The sequence below is a fragment of the Nyctibius grandis genome, chromosome 8 (genome assembly GCF_013368605.1).
Source record: "Nyctibius grandis isolate bNycGra1 chromosome 8, bNycGra1.pri, whole genome shotgun sequence".
Taxonomy (NCBI): Eukaryota; Metazoa; Chordata; class Aves; order Nyctibiiformes; family Nyctibiidae; genus Nyctibius; species Nyctibius grandis.
Window position 1 is genome coordinate 14,251,877 of NC_090665.1, and position 20,385 is coordinate 14,272,261.

Genomic DNA, 20,385 nt, shown 5'->3' on the forward strand with positions numbered 1-20,385 from the left:
CACCTGAAATGAACCACTTCCTCTGCAGCTCTTGCCACTCAGAAGAGACTTCTGGTTTCCCTTGGCTTTTAGAGATGATCTTTATTCACTGCACCCGCAGTAAACTTTTTGTCTTCTAAACTCTCCCTTTGCTGCTAGTGGAGGTTTCACATTGGGGCTAAACCAGGAATCACAGGTGCCATGAGGTCTGGGACATACACTGGGACTCGACAGAAAGACAGAAAGAACCTGAAGCTATCTGGAATACCCAGACACACAGTTCTTGCTTGGGAGAGCCCAGGAGGCCCCTTGCTGTGTTAAGCTGAACCAGAGCAAACACGACATGCAGAGGACAACCTCTTGGTTCCCAGTGTCATCATAGAGAACCACGCTGATCTGAAAGGGAAAACAGAAACACTTTACAAAGGCTAAAGGGTGCACCAATGAGCCGTACTGTCACTGTCTCCCAAAGCATTGCAAGAAACATGCAGAAAAAGGTAGGACACTGCCACAACCTCAGTAGCTGGCCTTTGAAAGGAAAGCCACAGGCTCCTTCGGCAGCCTCACTCCTCACAGGATACTGCAGCAGCATGAACTTCCAGTGGATTTCACTGAACTTCCTTCTGTCTCCTCCATCCTCCGCTTTGAAGGTCACTGTCAAATAGAAGTGAGTTTTCTTGTCTCTTTTACTCACCAGCGAGACAATGATCTGCCCTCAATGCCTGCATTAATGCAACACTATGGTACAAAACAAGGGTCTGGCTGCTTCAGGGAACAGATTTGAGAACAAAGTTTTCACTGAACGGCTGCTGGAAGCTTAAGATGGGAAGGGACCTGCTCAGTCATCTTGGCTTTGCTCTGCTGGCTCAGAGTTCATGTGATCATCTGCACCATACAGAAACACTTGATACTTGCTCTTCTCACACAAGCAACTCTGCTCCTCTTGCCCCTAGACATTCACCCAGAGCTTGCCACCCGGGCGGGAGCCAGAATGAGCACTGACAGCTCACCCGAGCACTTCTCAGGGGGCAGAGGAAAGGACTGGGGCTCACATACTGTGAAATCCTAACCCTGACTCAGCCACAAGGTCCTTGCGTGGCCTCAGACATTTCTTGGCTTGCAAATCACCGTTCTGTCTGTGAGAAGAGCTAATCCTTATTTACATGGCAGCTGTAGCATTTGGATCAGTTACACGCAGAGTGCTGAGGCGATGAATAACGCGCAGCAGCTCTCTCTCAACACCGTCATTGGAGGGAAACCACATAAACTACACACACTGATGACGTGTGTGTTTGCAGAGAGGCCTCTCTATAGCTGCCTTCTGCTGCTGAAATGGGTTGTGCTGCCTGTCCTGCTGCAGGCAGCTCTCACTGAGCCTCCACAGACCCCACTACCTGCTGAACCACTGTGACCTCCTTAATTACTGAGCCCAATTAAATCCTGACCTCAGATTCAAAATGGCTGGGAAAAACAATGTAGAAATGAGCACTGGAGACAGAGACATGTGCTTAACAAATCTCAGTTTATTTTTCTCTCTGTGCCAATCAGTGCTACTTGACATTACTCACATTTCACAGTGCAGGGGGCAGAAGCGATTACAACACTGCTTAAGCTGCAGTTCAGTGGGATCGTTCTGGGTCCTGGATCCCAGGCAATCTCCCAGTGCCAATGATCTGGAATAGAAAAAATCTGCACGGCCAGCATTTCCAGTAGTTGTTACTTATAATACAAGCTACCTTCACAGCATCTCCAAGGGAAGCCTGCTTTCCTCCTCAGGCATCAGAGCATTCACGGCTACACGCAAGCATTTACAGCCAGCGGCGTATAAAACGTTTATGGCAGTTTCCAAGTCAGAGCTAGCAGAGGCAGGTGAGGAAAGAGCAAACAATAAGCTCTTTTCCTAGGAACTTAATCTCTCATAGGACAAAACAGAACACAGTTTAGCAGTGGAAGGGAAAGCTGGTCCCTAGAGTAAGAGGGTAGGGTCCCAGCCTGGCCAGCAGTGCCCATGGCCCGCTGGGTGCTCTGCTAGTGGTCACCACTGGGACAGAGGGAACGGGGCAGGAAGCCAGGTAGCCCCAGCACTTGGAAAAGTGATTGAAATCCCTGTATATGGCCAATAGGAGAGACCCTTGGGGATACTGTGCAAAAGTAGCTCATACCAGTTATCAGGAGGTTCTCCGAGGAGACAATCATATGTGACATGGAAATTTTGTTGTGCAATATTAAAAAAAAAGAAACGTGTCACTTAAAGCACCCTTCCAGAGCTCATAGTCAGGCCACAATGGCTTCACAGTGCACCCTCACTGTTCAAGTGCAGAGAGGATGAAACCAAAAAACTGATTTGGGAGCAAGAGCAGCTCCCTCATCAGCAAGAGGGAGCCTAGCACAGGGCAGTGATATGAGGGAAGCAGGGGGATGGCTGGACAGTGTCTACCACAATTGAGTAGTACAGGCACCAGTACCTAAGGCAGAAGTCAGAGGAGCCAAATCTGTTTGCTACATCAGATTCAACCCTGTCCCACAAAACTCATCAGCAGTGGGTGGAGAGGCTGCAAGTCCCAGCATCCACAGCGACTGACTGAGGGATGGCTCAGACCCCATTCATTACGAGAAGGGCTTTTCCCTGCCCAGCCTGTCTGCACTTGCTGGCTCTGGCACCTCCTGGCTGCAGTGCCAGGAGGGAAGAACCCTTCTTTGCAGGGGTCTGACCCCCCCGAGCTAGGTAATGAGGCTGTTTAGAGGCAGTGTTGCTGTTTTCCTGGAAAGAACAGACAGTCACAGCGCAGCAGAGCCTCCTAAGCAGTATCACGAAAACAACGGAAGCTGTGACTGACCCATTTTCAATCAAATGGAAAACTCTGCTTTTGTTTCCCATTTTAGTTTCTCCCTTCGAGACATCTCATAGCAACAGCCTTGCTCTGCTATTAGCAGCCTGTCCTTGCGAGGAAAAGCAAGAGCCTGTTAATGAGCCAAACTTATCACTGGGGCAACTGTGCTGACCTAATTACACCAGCCACATATTTGACCCGTTACGTTAACCTTCCTCTGCCTTCTCCACAGTTAAAAGGAAAACACCTTTCAGTTTTAATCAGGACAGCAGAGAATACGAAGAGCAAGAATTAGGGGGGGGGGGGAGGGGAAAGCCATGCTGTTCTCAGCATCCCACAACACAAGACTTGGAGCCATAACCCAAAGTGAAAGCACATGCATCTACAGGGGAGATGCATCAGCAATGGGTGCAGACAGCCCTGACCAAGTCAGCTCTAACCTGTGTGTACATACGAGCACTGGAAGGATGCCTGAAGGACAGCCATTTACAGGGTGGCTCCGGGGATGTAAAGCCAGTCGGCAATGGCAGTGGGCAGGTGAGTCATGACTTGCAGCCTCACCCACCAGTAGGTCTCCATGGGATTGTAACGGTTGTTCGGGCACAGGGAGGTGAGCGCATCGGTGATGTCATTCAGGACCAGAGACATGTCCTTCAGGCCACTGTTAACGAAGGACCTCATCAAGGCCACGTGGTGAGTGAAATACTCCCTCCCGTAGTCCTCCCGCACAGTGTCGCTGGCTCCGCTCCACAGTGCCTCAGCCTGCTTGTCGATGCCGGCTGCCGTCAGGATGCCTGTCGCTGCCACGAAGTTACTGGGCTCAACGAGGATGACTCTGACACCCCAGCGGTACATCTCCTGCCGGAGGCAGTCAGAGAAGGCTGCCACCCCAAACTTGGAAATGCAATAGCAGGAGCGAGATGGACTCACCATTCGTCCCAGCATACTTGTGATATTCACCACGCGGCCTAGAGAGAAAAGAGCAGGGAGAGACGATGGACTGCAGAAGCAGCAGCCAGAAAATCCCAGCAAAGAGGTGCTTTGTTGGATGATGCTGATTTGTAAAATCTGAATCTTGAAGACACATCCAAATCCCCTGTCAAGGAGCCTTTCTCTCCTGACTCAAGCAAGGCTAGCCCCTGCTCTGACTTCCTCCATGGACAGTACACATACTGCTTCTGTATTAAAAAGGCCTTACAAAGTATACAAGACATTTCCCTCCTAATTTCCAAGTAGGGAAGTACCCAGATCTTCTGAGGCTACTAGCTGTGTGCTCTCACATCAGTGTGCCCCACTCCTGCATCTTGCTAGAGAAGCGTTCAAGCTCCCAGATAGCAGTGTTACAAGCTGGAAAGCACACAACACAGCGTGATGCCATACAAGCATTCTGGTTCTTTCTGCAAGCACGACAGCTTATCATCTGCAGCCATTCTGCCTAACAAAGCTACACGCTTCTAGACCTGAGATGGATGGCAGAGGACCAGCAGAGGTTTCTCTGAACCTGCAGCATGAACAGCACAGCCTGTTCACCCAGCTGGCCGGCCAGGAGTGCCTAGAGTGCTACATGCCTGGGGCCAATGGAGAGGAGACTTGATGTGCTGCTGTCTGTGGGGCAATGAAGCACAATTGTCCTAAATCCCACGAGCAGCCCATGCCAGCCCGATTGCAGAGCTGTGGCAGCCTGTGTTAAATCACACACTGCCTAGGGGCAGTGACAGCAGTGGTCACTCCTCCATGGGTGGCTCTGTCCTTCCCCAAGACAAGATGTATGCAATGACAGTTTCAGATGCATTTACAAACAGGCCCTTGAAATCTCACCAGCTATTTTTACAGGGAGGATTTTCACAGCCATGGAGCATGACACCCTTCTGCAGCTTGAAATTTTAGCTGAGAAACAAGTGGGCAGCTCTGCGCTCTCATTCAAAACCCAAGTGCAGCTTGGAGGGACTGTGAGAACCACCTGCTGACCTGATGGGTAAGGTACCTTTTGTAGAGAGACGGGGCTTGTTTAGTGGGTACCTGCTTTCTGGAAATGGTACCTGAGCAATCTTCTCAATATAACCCCTTTCTGTCCTCACAGAACACACAGCTGTGCCAGCATTCACACACACATGCTAAATAAAGAAACTCTTCAGATTTCTGCTCATACTTTTTTTTTTAAATATAAAACAAAGACACTTGATAATACTGTTGTCTTCTAAGATATCCAAAATGGCTGTTATTGACTCTCATTTATTCCACCACTACTACTGTGCAATCATCTGCGAATTGAGTAACGTGAAGGGAGAAGATTCAACTATCCAAACATAAGTACTTGGTGGACTCTGGAGGCCAGGATTATCTTGTCCAGTCTCCAGTCACTTTTCCTAAACGTGGCCTGGAGTCCTGTGTCATATCTGCCAGCACTGCACAAAGGTCTCTGATAGCCTGGGATGTTTAAGATAGCACCTGCTGTGTAGGTGCCTGGACTGCCCCAAGAGTGGCCTGTACTAGCAAATGCTTACACAGCATGTTGAACCCTGCTGTCTAGTCTGCCTGCATGCCTCAGACACCCTCCCTGGACTGCACAGGCATTCCTCGAAGCACAGTCCAAGTCATGATTTTCAGCTACATCTCTTTGCTGTGCTACAAAAGCTCTCTCTTGAGTCTTGCCCCATGGCCCAGCATGTACCTTTAGCTCTGCGAATGAGGGGCAGGAAAGCCTTTGTCACCCGCACGGTGCCCCACAGGTTGATCTCTGCCACCTTCTTGTAGTTGTCTAAACTTGCAAATTCCACCTCTCCAAAGGTCGAGACGCCAGCATTGTTCACCAGGCCCCACAGACCTGCCAACAAACACAGGGTTAAAGACTGGAACGAGGAACAGTGTCGCAGAGAAGAAGCCTTCCTTGTTGTTCAAAGTAACCCAAGCCCCTGACAAAGAACTCTGCACTTTTGTAGAAAAAAAAGTTGTAAAGAAAACCAAGCAAGGAGATGAAATACATTCTTGATATACCAGAGGTGAAGCCAGTGGCACTTGCTTGGAACATCAGGGAGAGTGATGAGGTCACACAAGCACTGCCTCCCTGAATGTCTCCTGTAAGGTCAAATGCTGTCTGGGGCTTTGTCCAGCTAGATCTGGCTGACCCTATTTTATGCATCCTGTCATCCCACATTTGTCTTCACTCAGTGCTTTATCACGGCTTTTGCCATCTGGAGGGGGATGGACTATCCCTCAATTAAAAAAAAAAAAAAAAAAAAAAGGAAGGAAAACAAGTATCTTGGATTACTAAATCCCCTTCACAACTGTGACTCACTGTTTTGGAGAGTGCATCGTATTAATCTGCAAGTTCATGGCCTGCTTAACAGCTGCTGTATTTTAGCCCAGGTATTTGGTTTCTCTCAACCCTAACTATAGCAGAAGATTGCAAACTTACAACCAACCCTTAACACTACTAGAATTTAAGAATGAACGTCTTTTGTGCATGCAGTCCTGTCAAAATTAAATTGACTGCACTTACCAAGAGCTTCTGCACTGAGCCCCTTTCATGTCCAGGACTTAGCAGGTCACTGAGGACTTGACCCTTCAAAGCTGTTACTGCAGGAGTCCCAGTGCAAACATTTGCAGAACTGAGTCTGTACTTTGTGAATTTGTTGAAGCACGAGACTATGCAGCCATAAACTGCAGGAGGAACAAACAGAAGAGCTGGAACAAGATAACAGAGTTGCTCCTCATTAGATGTCCTGCCATACACCATGGTTATTTTTCACTGTGTAAGTACTCAGTTGTAGTCGGGGCCCCTTTCCACTCCCTGACCTTCCTCTTACCACCAAGAACAAACACAGAGCTAAGGAGGAGTCTTCATGTCCATGGAGCTCTGACATTGCTATCAAAAGCACCCACGTCATGCCACCCTGTTGATAAAAACTTATCAAGCTCACTCTCAAAATTTTTTGGGCTGTTTGCCCTGCCTCCGCTCCATACCTCCCCTGTCCTGATGTATGAAAGTCTTTTAATAACTTCCAGCCTATATTTATTCATGGTCAGATAGTAACCATGTATTGTTCCAAACACAGCCCTCTAAGCAAACTGCAATATTCTACAATTGCCCAATAAATACCAATGGAGTTTATCCTCCTGGTGCATTTAAGGACACCAGCATGCCCTTGCTAGACTGGGTGTCTACTCTCACACCGGCCCTAGAAACCCTGCCCTGTTTCCACCTAAGTTCGTTTTCCCTGAAGGCTGTTGACCAGCTGTGTAGAGTGGACCAGAGAAGGTCATGTCCTACCCAGTGATAACAGTGCATTAAACATTCCCAGTCTGTCCCAGAATGGATTTGCCTATTTGCTTCTCATAGCTGCCACCATTCCTTCATCTCCCGCCTCTCACATGGTGATCCCATCACCCCTTTTGCCCTGCACTCCTGTCTCTGAGAGACAGCAGTGAATATTGCTCCAGTTCACTGGCCTGCAGCTCCATCCTCCTCCAGAACAACTCTTTCCCAGTCCCCACCAGACCACAACAGCCCCAGGGGCTGTTTGGGATAACAGCTAAGTCGTGGCAGGAAGCAAAAGCCAAGAAAACATCTTGCTCACCTATCCTTGCTTCAGTTTTTATTAATTCAAGTTTCTATATGCTGCAGTCAGGTAGTTCTACTCCTGCTCTGCCCAAGATCCCCTGCCTGTTGCTGCTGCACTTGCTGAAGCTGCCAGCTTTAATGGGTCAAGATAACTCTGAAATTCTCACTCATCTGGAAGCCAGCACAGCATCTCAGCCTGAATGGGGTCTTCCGCGCTGCTGCAAAGCAGGCTCTAATCACTAGCTGGAGGACCATGGAAACAGGGCATCTGATGGTGTAATTTCATAAGTAACAAGCAGCTATGCAGAGCAACTTTAGCAGGAATTTGCCAAAGACCACAAAAGACTTAAACTGTCAGTCCCAAACTGTCCTCTGCAGAATATTCCCGATTCTAAATTTTTCTACAACTATTTCCCATTTCTTGGGTTACGAGGTTAGATTCAGGGACATTCATGAAAACATTATTTACAATAGTTCATTCTTGGAATTTCATTGCTCACCAAACAGGTCACGTTACATATGGAACAAAGTGCTGATAGGTACCTGGTCACAGGGCTGTTTGCTGGACAGTGGTGTGTTTATTGAGCAGAAGCCTTATCACTATTATTTCTTTAGTGTCAACAATACAGTGGGAACTGCATAAGATTGGAAACAAACAGGGGCACTCCCACTGAAATGAGTTTAGCCTTATGTACGCAGCACAGTCAGAAGAGGTATAAATGTGCAGCACAAGAACTGCTCTGCACTAGCTCCTCGGGGGCCACACTCAGTGTGCAACAAGCACATCTGTGCAAGGCACCTCAGTCTCAATAGTCTCCATGTTCCAGCACTTATTTATTGAGCACTATTTATTGGCAAGCCCCAAACCTCAGTCACACCGAGGAGCCTAAAAAGAAGCCTTTGCTGCTTTTCATGTTGTGCTGGAGCAAACAACTACAGGATAAGGCTCTCAAGAGCAGGAGGAACCAGTCCAACTGGCTGATCAAGGATGCAAGACTTCTCCGTCCCTGCTACACACACGGTTTTGCAAACACCGCTGCATTTATAGAAGCAACAGAGCTGCTCCCTTACAAGCTTTCTCTCAGTGGGAAATGGCTCTGTGACACCACTGCTGTTGCTGGGCTCTTCAGGGAAAGCTTGAGAAGCTGCGAAATGTGTGATGAGGGCTGGGTGATTGTGTAGGAAGAAAAATCATGCAGAGAACGTGTGGGATCAGAGCTTGTACGTAACTCGGTTACATTTCATATGCTTGTTTTAGGAGGAAGGGTGTGCTCATGTAATTTGCATGAATAATAGAGCTACTGTTATTTACTGGCTTTATACTTGCTGTGAACGAAGACAGGCTCATGGCAGTCTCATTCAAGCTTCAAGAGGAGCAACCACCCTCCAGCCACACGACCCTTAAGTCCTGGAGCCACAGATATGAAACTTGAGTCCACTCTCAGCCTGGGTCTACAGCTGCTGTCCAGCTTGCTACTTGCACAGAGGCTGCAGAGAAACCTATGCAGGCAAGAAGCCTCACAACCTCACCACATGGGAAGAGGTTAGGTGGTGCCACACCAGGTTCCGACAAAGCTCACATCCCACTGCCAAACCACCTCCAAGAAGGAAAGAAGCATGCAGAAAGGACTCCTGTCTTCTTTCACATGCTCTTAGAGCTACGAGTTGGACTTGTGCTTAAGGTAACATGTGGATTAAGGTGGTCTATGACAAGCCCATCCTGGATCCTGCCTCACATCACCTCTGGGATGTTGCATGGCAAACTGAAAGCATGGATTGACCTGGCTGAAGAATAATGCAGGTTTGGGGGCAGGTCAGTTTTGTGCTCCAGCTCAGCACTCAGTTACATGAACAGGTTGTACCAGCACAGCAGAGGGTACAGCAGTAAGCAGCCAGGGCCTGTCACCTCTTCACTAGCAGGGTCACTACAGTGCTGCATGAGCCAGGCTGCAGCAGGAGCACCAGGAGAGGATCAGGCTCTGGCCATCCTATGCCCTTCACAGACACTCAAGGAGAAAGACACAGGCTCTTGTGGGCTTGCTGCCACTTACCGCTTTTTACGGGATGTAGAGTTAGAGCCTAATCCTCCAGCCAGTCTTGGTCTCTTTCCATGCGGCCGGCACATCAACAGCAAGACAACCCTCCTCACTGACCCAGGTACAGCACTGCCTGACTGCCAGCCACACACCGTCACAGGCCTCCAGGCTTGTTAACCCTCTTTTGGTGGTGCAGAGGGAATGACCTGGCCAGCACAGGGCCTGCTCTGTAGGAAAGATCCCCACATACCTTCCTCTGGCTCCTTCAGGGTCCTCTTCACAAAATCCACAGCCTGAGCCACCTCCTGATCACTGCACACATCCATCTGTAGCACTTTCATACGATCTGACTTCATGTTCTTCAGCTCCCTGGCTCCATCTCCATTCTCATCCTGTTCAGCAGAAAAGAAAGATGTTTTGCCAAGACGGACGAGGATCAGTGATGCAGCTTGGGGCCAGGCATGTTCACATGGACAGGAAACAGAAGCTATTGAAATAGCGCACAGAAGTGTAAACCTGGTGCACAAATAGGCACATGAGCTACATGAACCAGCGTGCAACCCACGGCCATCTTCCTATTCCCTCCAGCACAGCCCCTCTATCTGCAGCAGTGACCTAGTGCTCTGGAGGGCCACAAAGCCCCTGCTGTTAGCTCCTCACATGAAGGGTTTCACATCCATAACACTGTCAAATACTGCGCCAGCCTGGGATAACGGTGGGTGACTCTCCACTGCCTCAATCTCCATGCTCTGCAGGTAACATAGCAAACACTTGTACATAAATCAGAGTCAGATTTTCTAGGCTTAAAATCAAAAGGCTAATTAGGCACTGTACTCATGTCATCCCAAAATACTGCCTGGCTTCTAGTGAAATAGTGTTGTCAGACCACTTTGTAAACAAGACAGCAGGGACACCTTTGGCGTGCCTAACAGCAAACAGTCTGATGCTACAGGATACAGCAGGAAACATTTGCAGCTGAACCTATGTAATAGTAATGTTTTGCTCTTACTACACAGCAGAACAGGATGCACAGGAATACATGCACAGTAGGGATCTGCCACAGAACAAGATTACAGATGTGAGGCATGAAAGGAGGAGATTCTGGCTGAGGAAACAAGAACAAGTCTTTTTTTTTTTTTTTTTTTTCACGCTATAGGTAATAAGAATGTGGTGGCTCTGGTGTCCTTTCTACCCTTTTCCTTTCTTTTCTCTTTTTTTTTCCCCCACTGCTATCATCAGAGATTCTGTTACTATTGTGTTTGCTTTTTTTGTTTAGTCAAACCTAAACATAGCCCAGATTCCAAATTTCACCTGGTCACTTCCAGACAGGATTGCTGCCCAAGCCTTACAGCCTTGCTCAGGTGGTATACAACAAATAAAATGGAGAAGAGCACAGATTAGCCATGCAGTTCCACAGCAGGCTCGAGATTTAATTCACCAAACTTCTTCCTGAATCACATGCTCTGCCTCGTTAGGGAGGAAGAAGTTATGAATTGGTGAGTCACCCTGCCTGGCTGTCACTCTTCCTTTAGCACTTGATACCAACTCCCACAGCACAAGGGCAAATGAGGCCAGCAACCCTCCCACCGTCACCTGCTCAGCTCTCTGCAGCCAGGCTGAGGTAAAAAACGTGTAACCGCTTAGTTACACGCTCAGGCTACTTAACAAATGTAGTATACAACACCTCACCTCCACCTTCAGTCCAGTGAACAATGATGTGTAATGAAGGAAAAGAGCTGAAATGTCCATCACAGCCTTGAGCAAAACAGGGTAGCTCTCTTAAAAATCAATACATAGTTACACCAGAGTTAGGACAATGGTAGGAATGAGTTGCTGGCCCCACGGCTGTGTATCACTTCACAACCGCCCTATTTCCAGGTATCACAAAAGCAAATAAAGACTTGAAGCTCTCCTAAGGCACATCGAACACAGTGACCTGCTGTGTCTAGCCCTCTTATCTAGCCACGATAAGAATCTCTGGAAGTGGCATCACAAGTAGTTAATAACATAGTCACCAAAATATTATATTCCCTTTGAAACGGGTGAGGGTTGTGTGATGCCTCACTATATTTCTGAGGATGCTCTTGCATCTCACCGAGTTATACAAAGCAACTTTCAGCTACTTAACAGTGAATAAAGTGGAGCTAATTTAGCTTGTAAACAGATTTACTGCATCTATACAGAAACACAAACTTAGCTATATCTGTACTCAAGTACCAGTTGTCATTTCAGAGCACTGAAAACACCTTTCCCTACATGTTTTTTAATCTTTCATAATGCTTATAAACTAAACAAGAAATATTTCCACTGTTTTTTGAGAAACAAAGTCATAGGCCAGCAACTTAAAAATCCAGTATAAATGGTTTGTATTATTCACATACAAATGAATTTTCCCCTATCACTGATGCAACTCAATCTGCAAAGTTACCTTCCCAGCTACAATTTATTCATTGTTGACAAAACATATTGATTTTGGAAGACTGACTTCAACATGCAATATCAATTGGAACCACTTATCATATTTGCAGACAACACCTCAGCCACTATTTAACTGTAAAACAAATTGCTTAACTCTTACATCCAGAAAATCTCTTAATAAATGAAGCAGCTATGTATTTTTATGAAAAGAAGTGAACAACATCTTATGTTCTGTGGCCTTCAGGGGCTGTACGCACATTCCCTGTTCAGATACCCACATGGCACTTCCTCCTTTGTTTTTAAACAGTAGATTTGCTGGCTGGGAAGATACCTGGAGCAGTTTCCATGGGAGCAGTCAGGCTGTCCTCCCTGGGATGGCCTTTGTGGCCTGGTGACACACCAGCAGGAGCCATGCAGCAGCGTGAGCTGTGTGGGATCCCTGGGGGGATCCTGGCAGCACTGCCCAATTGCTCCTGCAAAACCTCTCTCCCCCTCCCTTTGCTGTCAATTTTTTTTTGTTTGATTTTTGTCCTCTCAGAGAATCTCCCAGTTTCATCAGAGTTGAAAGCTGCCCTGCTCCAGCCCAGCCTGCTGCCCAAGTACTCTCCAGAGAGGCCTTCAGTGAGACTTCATCATTTCCTCCCAGCTATCTCATTTCCCCCGGTTATCCTGCCCTTGCAGCCCTGCGCAGTTCTGGCTGCCCACCCCCACCCTCCACCTAGCAGGGGCTGCTCCTGGGCAAGGAGCCCAACAGTCACACAAGCCCTCTCCAGCCAGACAAGGAGCCTTGCTCCAGCTTTCAGCTGCCTCCCCTTCCCCTTGCTCCCTCCTCTTTCCTGCTTTGGTTTGGAGGATCCGATGCAACTGGTGCCGAGGGACAGGCAGACCACACAGGGGCTCGTTAGCAGAGAGCCCTCCTGTAACGGACTGTGGCTTCTTTCCAAGGAAGTTCGTGGGATTCAGGATTAGGTCCTGGCAAGAACTTGGGCACCTGCAGTGAGATGTCAGTGGGAATCAGGAAGCCACAAACACAAAGCTGAACACCCGTGGATCCGTCTGGCTCGCTCCATCTGTGCCAGTTCCCCCACGCTGTCCTGCTGCTGCCTGCCCACCTGCTCCCTTCCTGCGTTTCCTGGGTAGAACACCTCGTCTTTGTCATTACTGGATTCCATCTAATTGATTTCAGACTCCATCCGATCTATCAGGATCATTTTGAGCCCTATTCCCCAAAGGGCCTGCAATCCTCCCTGCTTGGCACCACGCACATTTCTTTCCAAGTGAACTCTCTGTTCCAGGGGGCACTTCCAAGAAAATTTCCCCAGGACTGAACAGCAGTCACAGGCTCAGAGCGTAAGTTTGCTCATGAGACTACCATGAGGAACTGCGTCAAAACCCTTAATCAGGACACATTTATTCCTTCCCCTTTAACCACTTTGCTGCTTAGCCAGAATGAGATTAGACTGACACAGCACAGTCTGTTCCCAGCAAATTTATACAGACAGTGTATATCTAGACTTCTGTAAAATGGACAGTTCAGTGTGTTGCAACTTCATCTAGTGCACCGAAGGTGAGCTGCCTGGTTGGCAATTCCAGAGGTCTGTCTCCTTTGGCAAGGGAAGTACAGTATCTGCTCTCCTCCAGCCTTCTAGAAATCCTTTGGCCTCCAGCTGCTCTTGAAAATATCCCCCATGGGGCAGAAATCACAGTGGCTCATCCTTTAAGTGCTCTTCAGTACACTTCATCAGGCCTGGTGAACTCGAACAAATCCATTTATGTAAACATTCTTTCTCTCTTTTTGTAAATGTTCTTTCCCTTTTCTTGCCTGCAGTCCTCATGAAAACTGCTGGCAGTAGGCATCGGAAAACAATTTATCCTTTTTTTTTCACTAAGATCAAAGAAAATAAGACAATGATTATTTGAACTTTTTCTGTACTTTCTACTGTTCAGGTTATTTTGTAATCAATCTCTGTGTGTTTTCCCATCTTAATCCTAATATATTAACAGAAACTTTCACTGTCAACTTACTTGTCCTTGCTAAGTGCAATCCCTTTTGCACTTGATCCTCTCCAGTTCTGTCCCAGCCTGCTTGCAGTATTCTTGTTATTCCTGTAACTTTATTTTTGACTGCCTGATCATTAAAAAGCTCCTAATGCACTTGATGGTGTACTATCTTGTATTTAATGCAAGAGCTTTCTGTGGTGGCTAGTACATCAGGCATCCTTTAATTCTCAGTATAAAAGCATGTAAGTAAGTCATGACGGAATAACTACGTGTGAACTAATAGCCTGGCATCTGCTCTACGACAACTGCCCCCATACCTGCTCTGACCCTGCAGTGAGCCTACAGCAGCTCACTCTTCTCTCACAACAGGGTCAGTTTCCTCGCGTTAGTTACACGCACACTGCCGGTTACTGTAAGGTAGCTGCATTCTTAGCCACACCGCATGTGCACTCCTTCACTTAGCAATAATCACTCATATGCTCATACCTTATTCTTCACAAGTGATCTGACCTAACAGCTCCCTGCCTTCACTGACGTTGCCTGCTTCTTTGGGATCCATCATCCTTTTCTGCAAGCACTACATGCTTCCTTTCCTCAGAGCAGTCAGCTCTAGATCTATAACCATTTTCATCCCACGTGCATTCTACCATTAGGTTTTCAGTAAGCTCTGGCTCATCAAATTTTAAGGCTATTATCTCCCTCAACCAATACAAGGCTGTTCCATGAGGATGCTGGCTGTCCCAAGAACCATAGAAAGCATTTGGCTGTAACACTTTTGCAACAGCTATCCAGATAACTGCATTACCACCAGACCCTGTCCTTCAGATGCACCTAACAGCAGATAAGGCAACACTAAGAATCCACGGTGGGGGAAACCCATAAGTGAAATTGTGGGGTGCTGAGTCCAGATCTCCTGAAAACTCACTAACACACAGAACAAGAAAAAAAACAAGCTCCCACTCTCTTCCCTTCAGGGTCAAGCGCTCAGTCAATCTCCTGAAAGTCACCTGCAGATCAGCTATGATTGCTGATACATTTTCCACTTCCACACAGAATATAAGTAGAGAACCAGAAAAATTTTAGCTCCGAGTAAGAAGTTGTCAGGCCAGATCAGAGGGGATGCTGAGAGCTGCCCAGCCATTCTGGGACAGGTGTGTTCAAGAAGTAATATGTTTTTTTTCATCAATAAAACAAGCAAGCAGGGCTCACTTCAGGAGCATTTTCTTTATGTGGCTTCAAATGGAAGCTGGCGCGCTCTGCTCCGCAGTAGCGTACCACCTTCTGAACAGCCCTCTCAGACCACCCTATCTCCCCTCTCCTTTCTGTTCCCTACACCTGCTGCTCAGCAAAGTGAGTGCCTGACTTGCTGTCACCAGAGACGTGCATCCCAAAGCAGCATATGACATGATTACTGAAGGATTTACAGAATCTCCACATGGAAATTTCCAAATAGTGGCAATTTTCCAACAGGACTTTCTTGCTCTCAAGTTACACAATATGTCAGCTGATAATAACTTTCCCTTCTGGTGTGGTGGAAGAATGTAACCTCTGTGAGATCACACAAGGCCACCTTTTTTTGTTTGTTCTTACCCTCCACACTACTCAAGAATCTGTGGTCATCACTCGCTGAGTACCTGTGCTGAAACAGCCATCTTCAAACGGAGAAACAAGTGGGTATAAACTGATTTTGAGCAATTCAGGTTGGAAATTACATGAGTTTTGACTATCAAAATAACAAAAAAGCATAGTAAGGGTAAAACCCCAGTGGAAATGGAAGTGGAGCTGGCCCAGTTTATAAAAAGGATTACACAACAGTTATCTGCAAGAGCAGGGACTGGGATGACAGGTCTGCAACCCCTTCTGATTCAGTGTGCCTAAACTGACCTTTTACAACAGGTGATGCCATCTGCCAAACACAGGTGACAGAGGGCGAGACCTACAGATATCAGAAAGATAAATATGTTTATTCTGCTATCCAGAAACTGAACAGCTTATACAGAAGCTGCAGAAGCACAGTTAGAAGACACTTTGGAAACAGAACCTGAATAAGGCAGGAGAGGCGGCTTGGAGACGAGTTTGAGGAGAGTGTTCCCAAAGGACAGTGACAGAATGGAAGACAGCAATAGAGATGCCAGGGGAGACAGAAAGCCATAGTGCCATAGCAATCTTGGACCATCAGATTTATTGAGTGTGCTGTGGTATTGCTGAGAGGCTTCCAGCAGTGAACATTGCCCTACTGTGCAAGCTACTGTACACACAGGCAGCTTACAGACAGTCCCTGCCCTAAAGAGCTCAGAATTACAGGAATGACAAGATGCAACAGGCAGATGAAGCAATATGGAAGGTGTAACGATCCCTGCCCACTGCAGTTCCCCCAGGTCTTGGACTAGGGTAAATGGAGGCTGCAGATGAAGATGCTGTCACTTCAGAAGCATTTTTCTCCAGTCAGAGAAGAATTTTGATCAATATTACTACTCACCATGAGCAAGCATCCAGCAAAAACAGTAAATCCCTTTGCATGAAGCTGTTTTGCCAAGGCATGTCCAAAACCTTTGTCACAGCCTGTTATTAGCACTGCCTTCCCATCAGCCTGTGTGGGGAAAAGACAGTAATACAACACCATCAGATATTGCAATGTTGCAGGCACCACCAGCACCGAGCAACGTAGCATAGGAGCAACCTGCAGCCCAGGCCAGCCAGTGTTTGGGAGGTACAATTCCAGCTGCAAGCCACAGCGGGCATATACCTGTCTACGCACTAACCTGATTACAATCTAAACCCAAATGTTTCAGTGGAGCTTCTCCTGGGTCAACCAGCGTAAACAAGGTGACAAGACTCCCGTGTAGAAATGCAACCAGCTCCCAACTACTGTGAAACCCTGATTTTATTCAATTGCTGGTCTGTAACAATTTATGTTGCCTTGATACCCAAGCTAGAACAGTAGCACTTTCTTTCAAGTACCAGTGGCCAAAACAGAACAGAAACATTTCAAAAGAAGTTAGTGATCTACCAGCTCACGGGCATTATAAGAGCGAGCAGATAGAAAACACCCAAATGACAGTACGTCATCTGCTTGCACTGTACAGCAGCTCCTTTAACTGCAGAGTGACTTTCTATTGTCTGTTCTCTACCTACTCCCACTCCATGCGGTACTTTCCATGCTGTATTTTAGCATGCAGGAATGTGACTACAGGTTAGGGTTTCCTTCTGAAACACTGCAGTCTTAACAGGAACAACTTATCAAATCCTACAGTTCCCTCCTACACTATTATTATCTTTTGACTGATGGATAAATTGAGAGAGAAGATTTGATACTCCATCTGGTATGACACAACAGGCTTGCGATAGATCTGAAAACAGAATCCCAAATCCTGAAAAGAAACCTGTACCAAAACATCGCCCATTCACCCTCTTTCTTTGCTTGACAGTCACGTCTTCCCTGCTCTCCTCATGACAGTGGTGAAGCAACGAACTCATAATGCTTAGTCCAACTTGCAGGCACCCAGCTCGAAACTGAAACCATATCTGTGAGGCAATAATGTGATATAGTAATAAAGACCTAGAGAATGCAATAAGAAAGTGAGGTCACTTCCATCTCTGTGGAGATATCTGCAACTACCTGTTACTGTATTAACAATAGCTGGAATATGAACATTTTATACTACTTACACATGAATTGCACCAGCTCGTCCAACCACTTTTTCAGACAGAAGTGGGGCAATCACCAGTGCACTCCCTGATCTGTTTTGCTGACATACATGGTAGTGAAACAGCAATAAGGAATAATTGCAGGGTGACAGTGATCAGGGCATTACTGCACAAAGTCAAGATGTGCAGAGAGCAATAAGCAAATGAGCTACACCCTGTCCTGTATCTCATATTGAAGCCATTGCTTTCAAAGGGGAGTCATGATCTGAAGTTGAAACAAGAACTGATCAAAAGTCTGTCCTGCATTTATCATACAAGCACCCACATTACACTGATTCCCACACTCGGGCAAGAGCACTCAGCTACAGGCTAGCTCTAATGAAGCTCTGAAGGTAGCTACAGCTAAATAACATACAATGAGAATTAAATATACTGCACTGAGTCTTAATTTAATTTATAGTGACACAACTCCAAGAGAGATGAGGATCAAGTATGAACCAGATCACAGAATTTGCCAAGGTTACCTCCCACACTAATTCAGCAACCAGGCCCTTACAGAAAAACAGATTTGAATTTTTTTCCTCTGCCTCACCTCCCTGGACCCTTTGGCTCTGAATCCTGAGGACAGAAGGCTTCCCAAAAGGGCAGCAATTGAGCAGGAGATAAGGAGTTGTGATCACTTCCAGAGCCCAGGACAGGCAAACAGAGAAGATACCCCATCCCCAGCCATCATTAGCTCCCTCATCAGCCCGTCTAATAAGGACAGAGCTCAGCTGCAGGAAATAAAAGCCAACGGCTGGGCTGTGTTCCTGTGTGCATCTAGTTTTAGCTCTCAGCAGCTTGTTTGCTTTCTTAGGTTAAAAAAAAACTTCACCAAACCACCAAAATGTACACAAAAAGGAGGAGGTTTAAAAATCCTCTCAGCTGTCTATAATGGTGAGAAAAGTGAGGAACAACTTACAGTATGAGAAGGTTCCTGTGATTATTTGTTAATTGCTATTACCCTAATTGCTGGTAATAAAACGTGACTATGGCAGCATGGTTCATAACAGAGTGAGGCCCCAGCAGCACTAACGAGCGTGCAAAGAAAACCCAAGGGATGTATGAGATCTCTCATCTGTAACTGCCCGTCTTTGTGCCATGCCTGGTTGACAAAGACCTCCCATGGATGAGAGCAGGGAGCGACCCCATTCCCAGCCAAAAAGATCCTGTCCCAAAAAACCTCCAAAGGTGGGAAAAGCCCAATCATCCTTATCTTTTTAAAGTCCCAAGATAAGGCCTAATGGGCCTTATTGCTGGAGCTTGGTAAGGTCAGTCTGCAGCTTACGGTTTGACACAGTGCTGAGCCAGGCTGAGAGAAATAGCTACCACCTCTGCAGCAGCCACCACAGTAACCTTGATCACCGTTTTGAGGAACTTCAGGTGCCTCACTCACTGTCACACAGTGCTCTCAGGAAACACCGCACCGGAGACAGCACTTGTGCGCAGCGCTGCCAGGGCACCCGAGACCTGCTAAGAGTGCAGAGTAACTTCTTGTACTGGGGGTGCTGCTGTGGCATCTGGGCTGGGCAATACTGTATGTATCCTCACTGTGTGGTCTCCAGCACTGTACCACGTTCCACGTAGCTCAAACAGCGCCCACAAGGCAGCTTGATTTTAACCTGCAGCCGGCTTAGGTGCACGTACCTCACTAGCTACTGGGATATGATCGCTTTATTAAATAGTAGAATTTATTTTACTCATGCAGATGATCTATCAAAATTATACACATTTATTGCAAAAGAGAGTAAGGAAAGTGAAGCTACTTTTTCAGCCTCAGTCTCTCTGGACAATGTGGGAGCCCACCATGCTTGCCTAGACTTTACCTTCTTCTACTGCGTCACTCGTTTTCTGGATCCCGTTCCCTTTTATGCCCTCCCCTGACAATCTGCTTGTTATCAAACAGATTAATTTGGAGAGCAGTTACACAGTAAATTTGCTTGTCCCCTTTTTCCAGAGTCAGGAAGTTGAGGTTTTCAATCCCAGGAAAAGGAACTGAAAATATTCACTAAAGGGAAGGTATTTTCTCGTGTGGGACAGGGATGGGGAACGTTAGAGGAGCAAAGCAGATGGAAGAGCCAAAGGGGAGGTTGCAAAGGGGCCAAAGCTGTTATCTGGCCGCTTCAGAGGGCAGGACTGAGCTGGAGGCCCTGGAGCAAAAACACCTTCACTTGCAAGTTCTTCCGGTGCCTGCAGAAAGGCTGGCTGGAGCGTAAGCAAGAGCAAAGTTAACTGCTATCCAGTGAGAGAACCGCAGGCGTTTTTTTTTTTAAGAAACATATAGAACACACTGTTTATGCAACTCTCTTCCATTCACGGGGCTTTTTTTTTCTCCCTTACGCTCACTTCCAAATTTAGAGCCCTGGAACAAAAGCCCCGCGCCCGCTGCTGGGGGAGCGGCGGGCGGCAGCGCGGGGTCTGGCCGCGGCCCCGGGGCCCGCACGGCAGCAGGCGGCGGAGCCCCGAGCTGGGCCGGCAGCCTGCCCGGGGCTGTCCGCGGCTCGGCATGTCACCTCCCCTCGCACTGCCTGCGTTAAGCCTCCGCCAGCCCGCTCGGGCAGCGCCGTTTCGGCTGCCCACAGATGCCACAGGCGCGACGCGCCAGCCCCGGCCCGGCTGAACGGCAGCCGGCGGCTGCCGCGGGCCTGGAGGCGCGGCGCCATGTTAGGCCCCGCGGGAGCCCCCGAGGCCTCCCCCCGGCGAGCCTCACAGGGGCCGGAGCCGCTCGGCCCCTGGCCGCGGTACTCACGGGCAGGGCGCGGCGGGCCCGCCGCGGCAGGAGGATGAGGAGGCGGCGGGCCAGACACCGCCCGCCGCCCGCCAGCAGCAGCGCGGCGCCCAACGCCAGCAGCAGCATGGCCGCAGCCTATCG

The 20,385-nt window shown here is 47.8% G+C and overlaps 1 protein-coding gene across 4 annotated transcripts; it reads right to left on the minus strand.

Moving 5' to 3' along the window:
- Positions 1-1,482: 1,482 nt before the first annotated feature.
- On the minus strand, positions 1,483-20,376 carry LOC137666344 (D-beta-hydroxybutyrate dehydrogenase, mitochondrial-like). 4 transcript variants are annotated; one of them, XM_068406270.1, is made up of 6 exons: positions 20,263-20,376; positions 16,306-16,416; positions 9,658-9,799; positions 5,482-5,634; positions 3,265-3,778; positions 1,483-1,652 (listed from the first exon to the last, which is right to left on the minus strand). In XM_068406270.1, exons 1-5 carry the CDS (start codon positions 20,368-20,370, stop codon positions 3,297-3,299), a joined length of 996 nt encoding a protein of 331 aa, XP_068262371.1. In that variant the 5' UTR covers positions 20,371-20,376; the 3' UTR covers positions 1,483-1,652; positions 3,265-3,296. The 4 variants fall into 4 exon arrangements, with proteins under 4 accessions (XP_068262371.1, XP_068262372.1, XP_068262370.1 ...); XM_068406271.1 differs by having other exon boundaries at positions 1,483-1,668; XM_068406269.1 differs by having other exon boundaries at positions 3,251-3,778.
- Between the last annotated feature and the right edge of the window lie 9 nt (positions 20,377-20,385).

What these genes read in the sequence shown, in the direction of transcription:
- LOC137666344 (XM_068406270.1), bottom strand. Translation starts at nt 20,370, where the DNA reads ATGCTGCTGCTGGCGTTGGGCGCCGCGCTGCTGCTGGCGGGCGGCGGG. An exon ending in TTGCTGGATGCTTGCTCATG is followed by an intron (nt 9,800 to 16,305) that starts GTGAGTAGTAAT and finishes TCTGCTGAACAG; the next exon opens with GATGAGAATGGAGATGGAGC. An exon ending in CCTGAAGGAGCCAGAGGAAG is followed by an intron (nt 5,635 to 9,657) that starts GTATGTGGGGAT and finishes GTTTGTTGGCAG; the next exon opens with GTCTGTGGGGCCTGGTGAAC.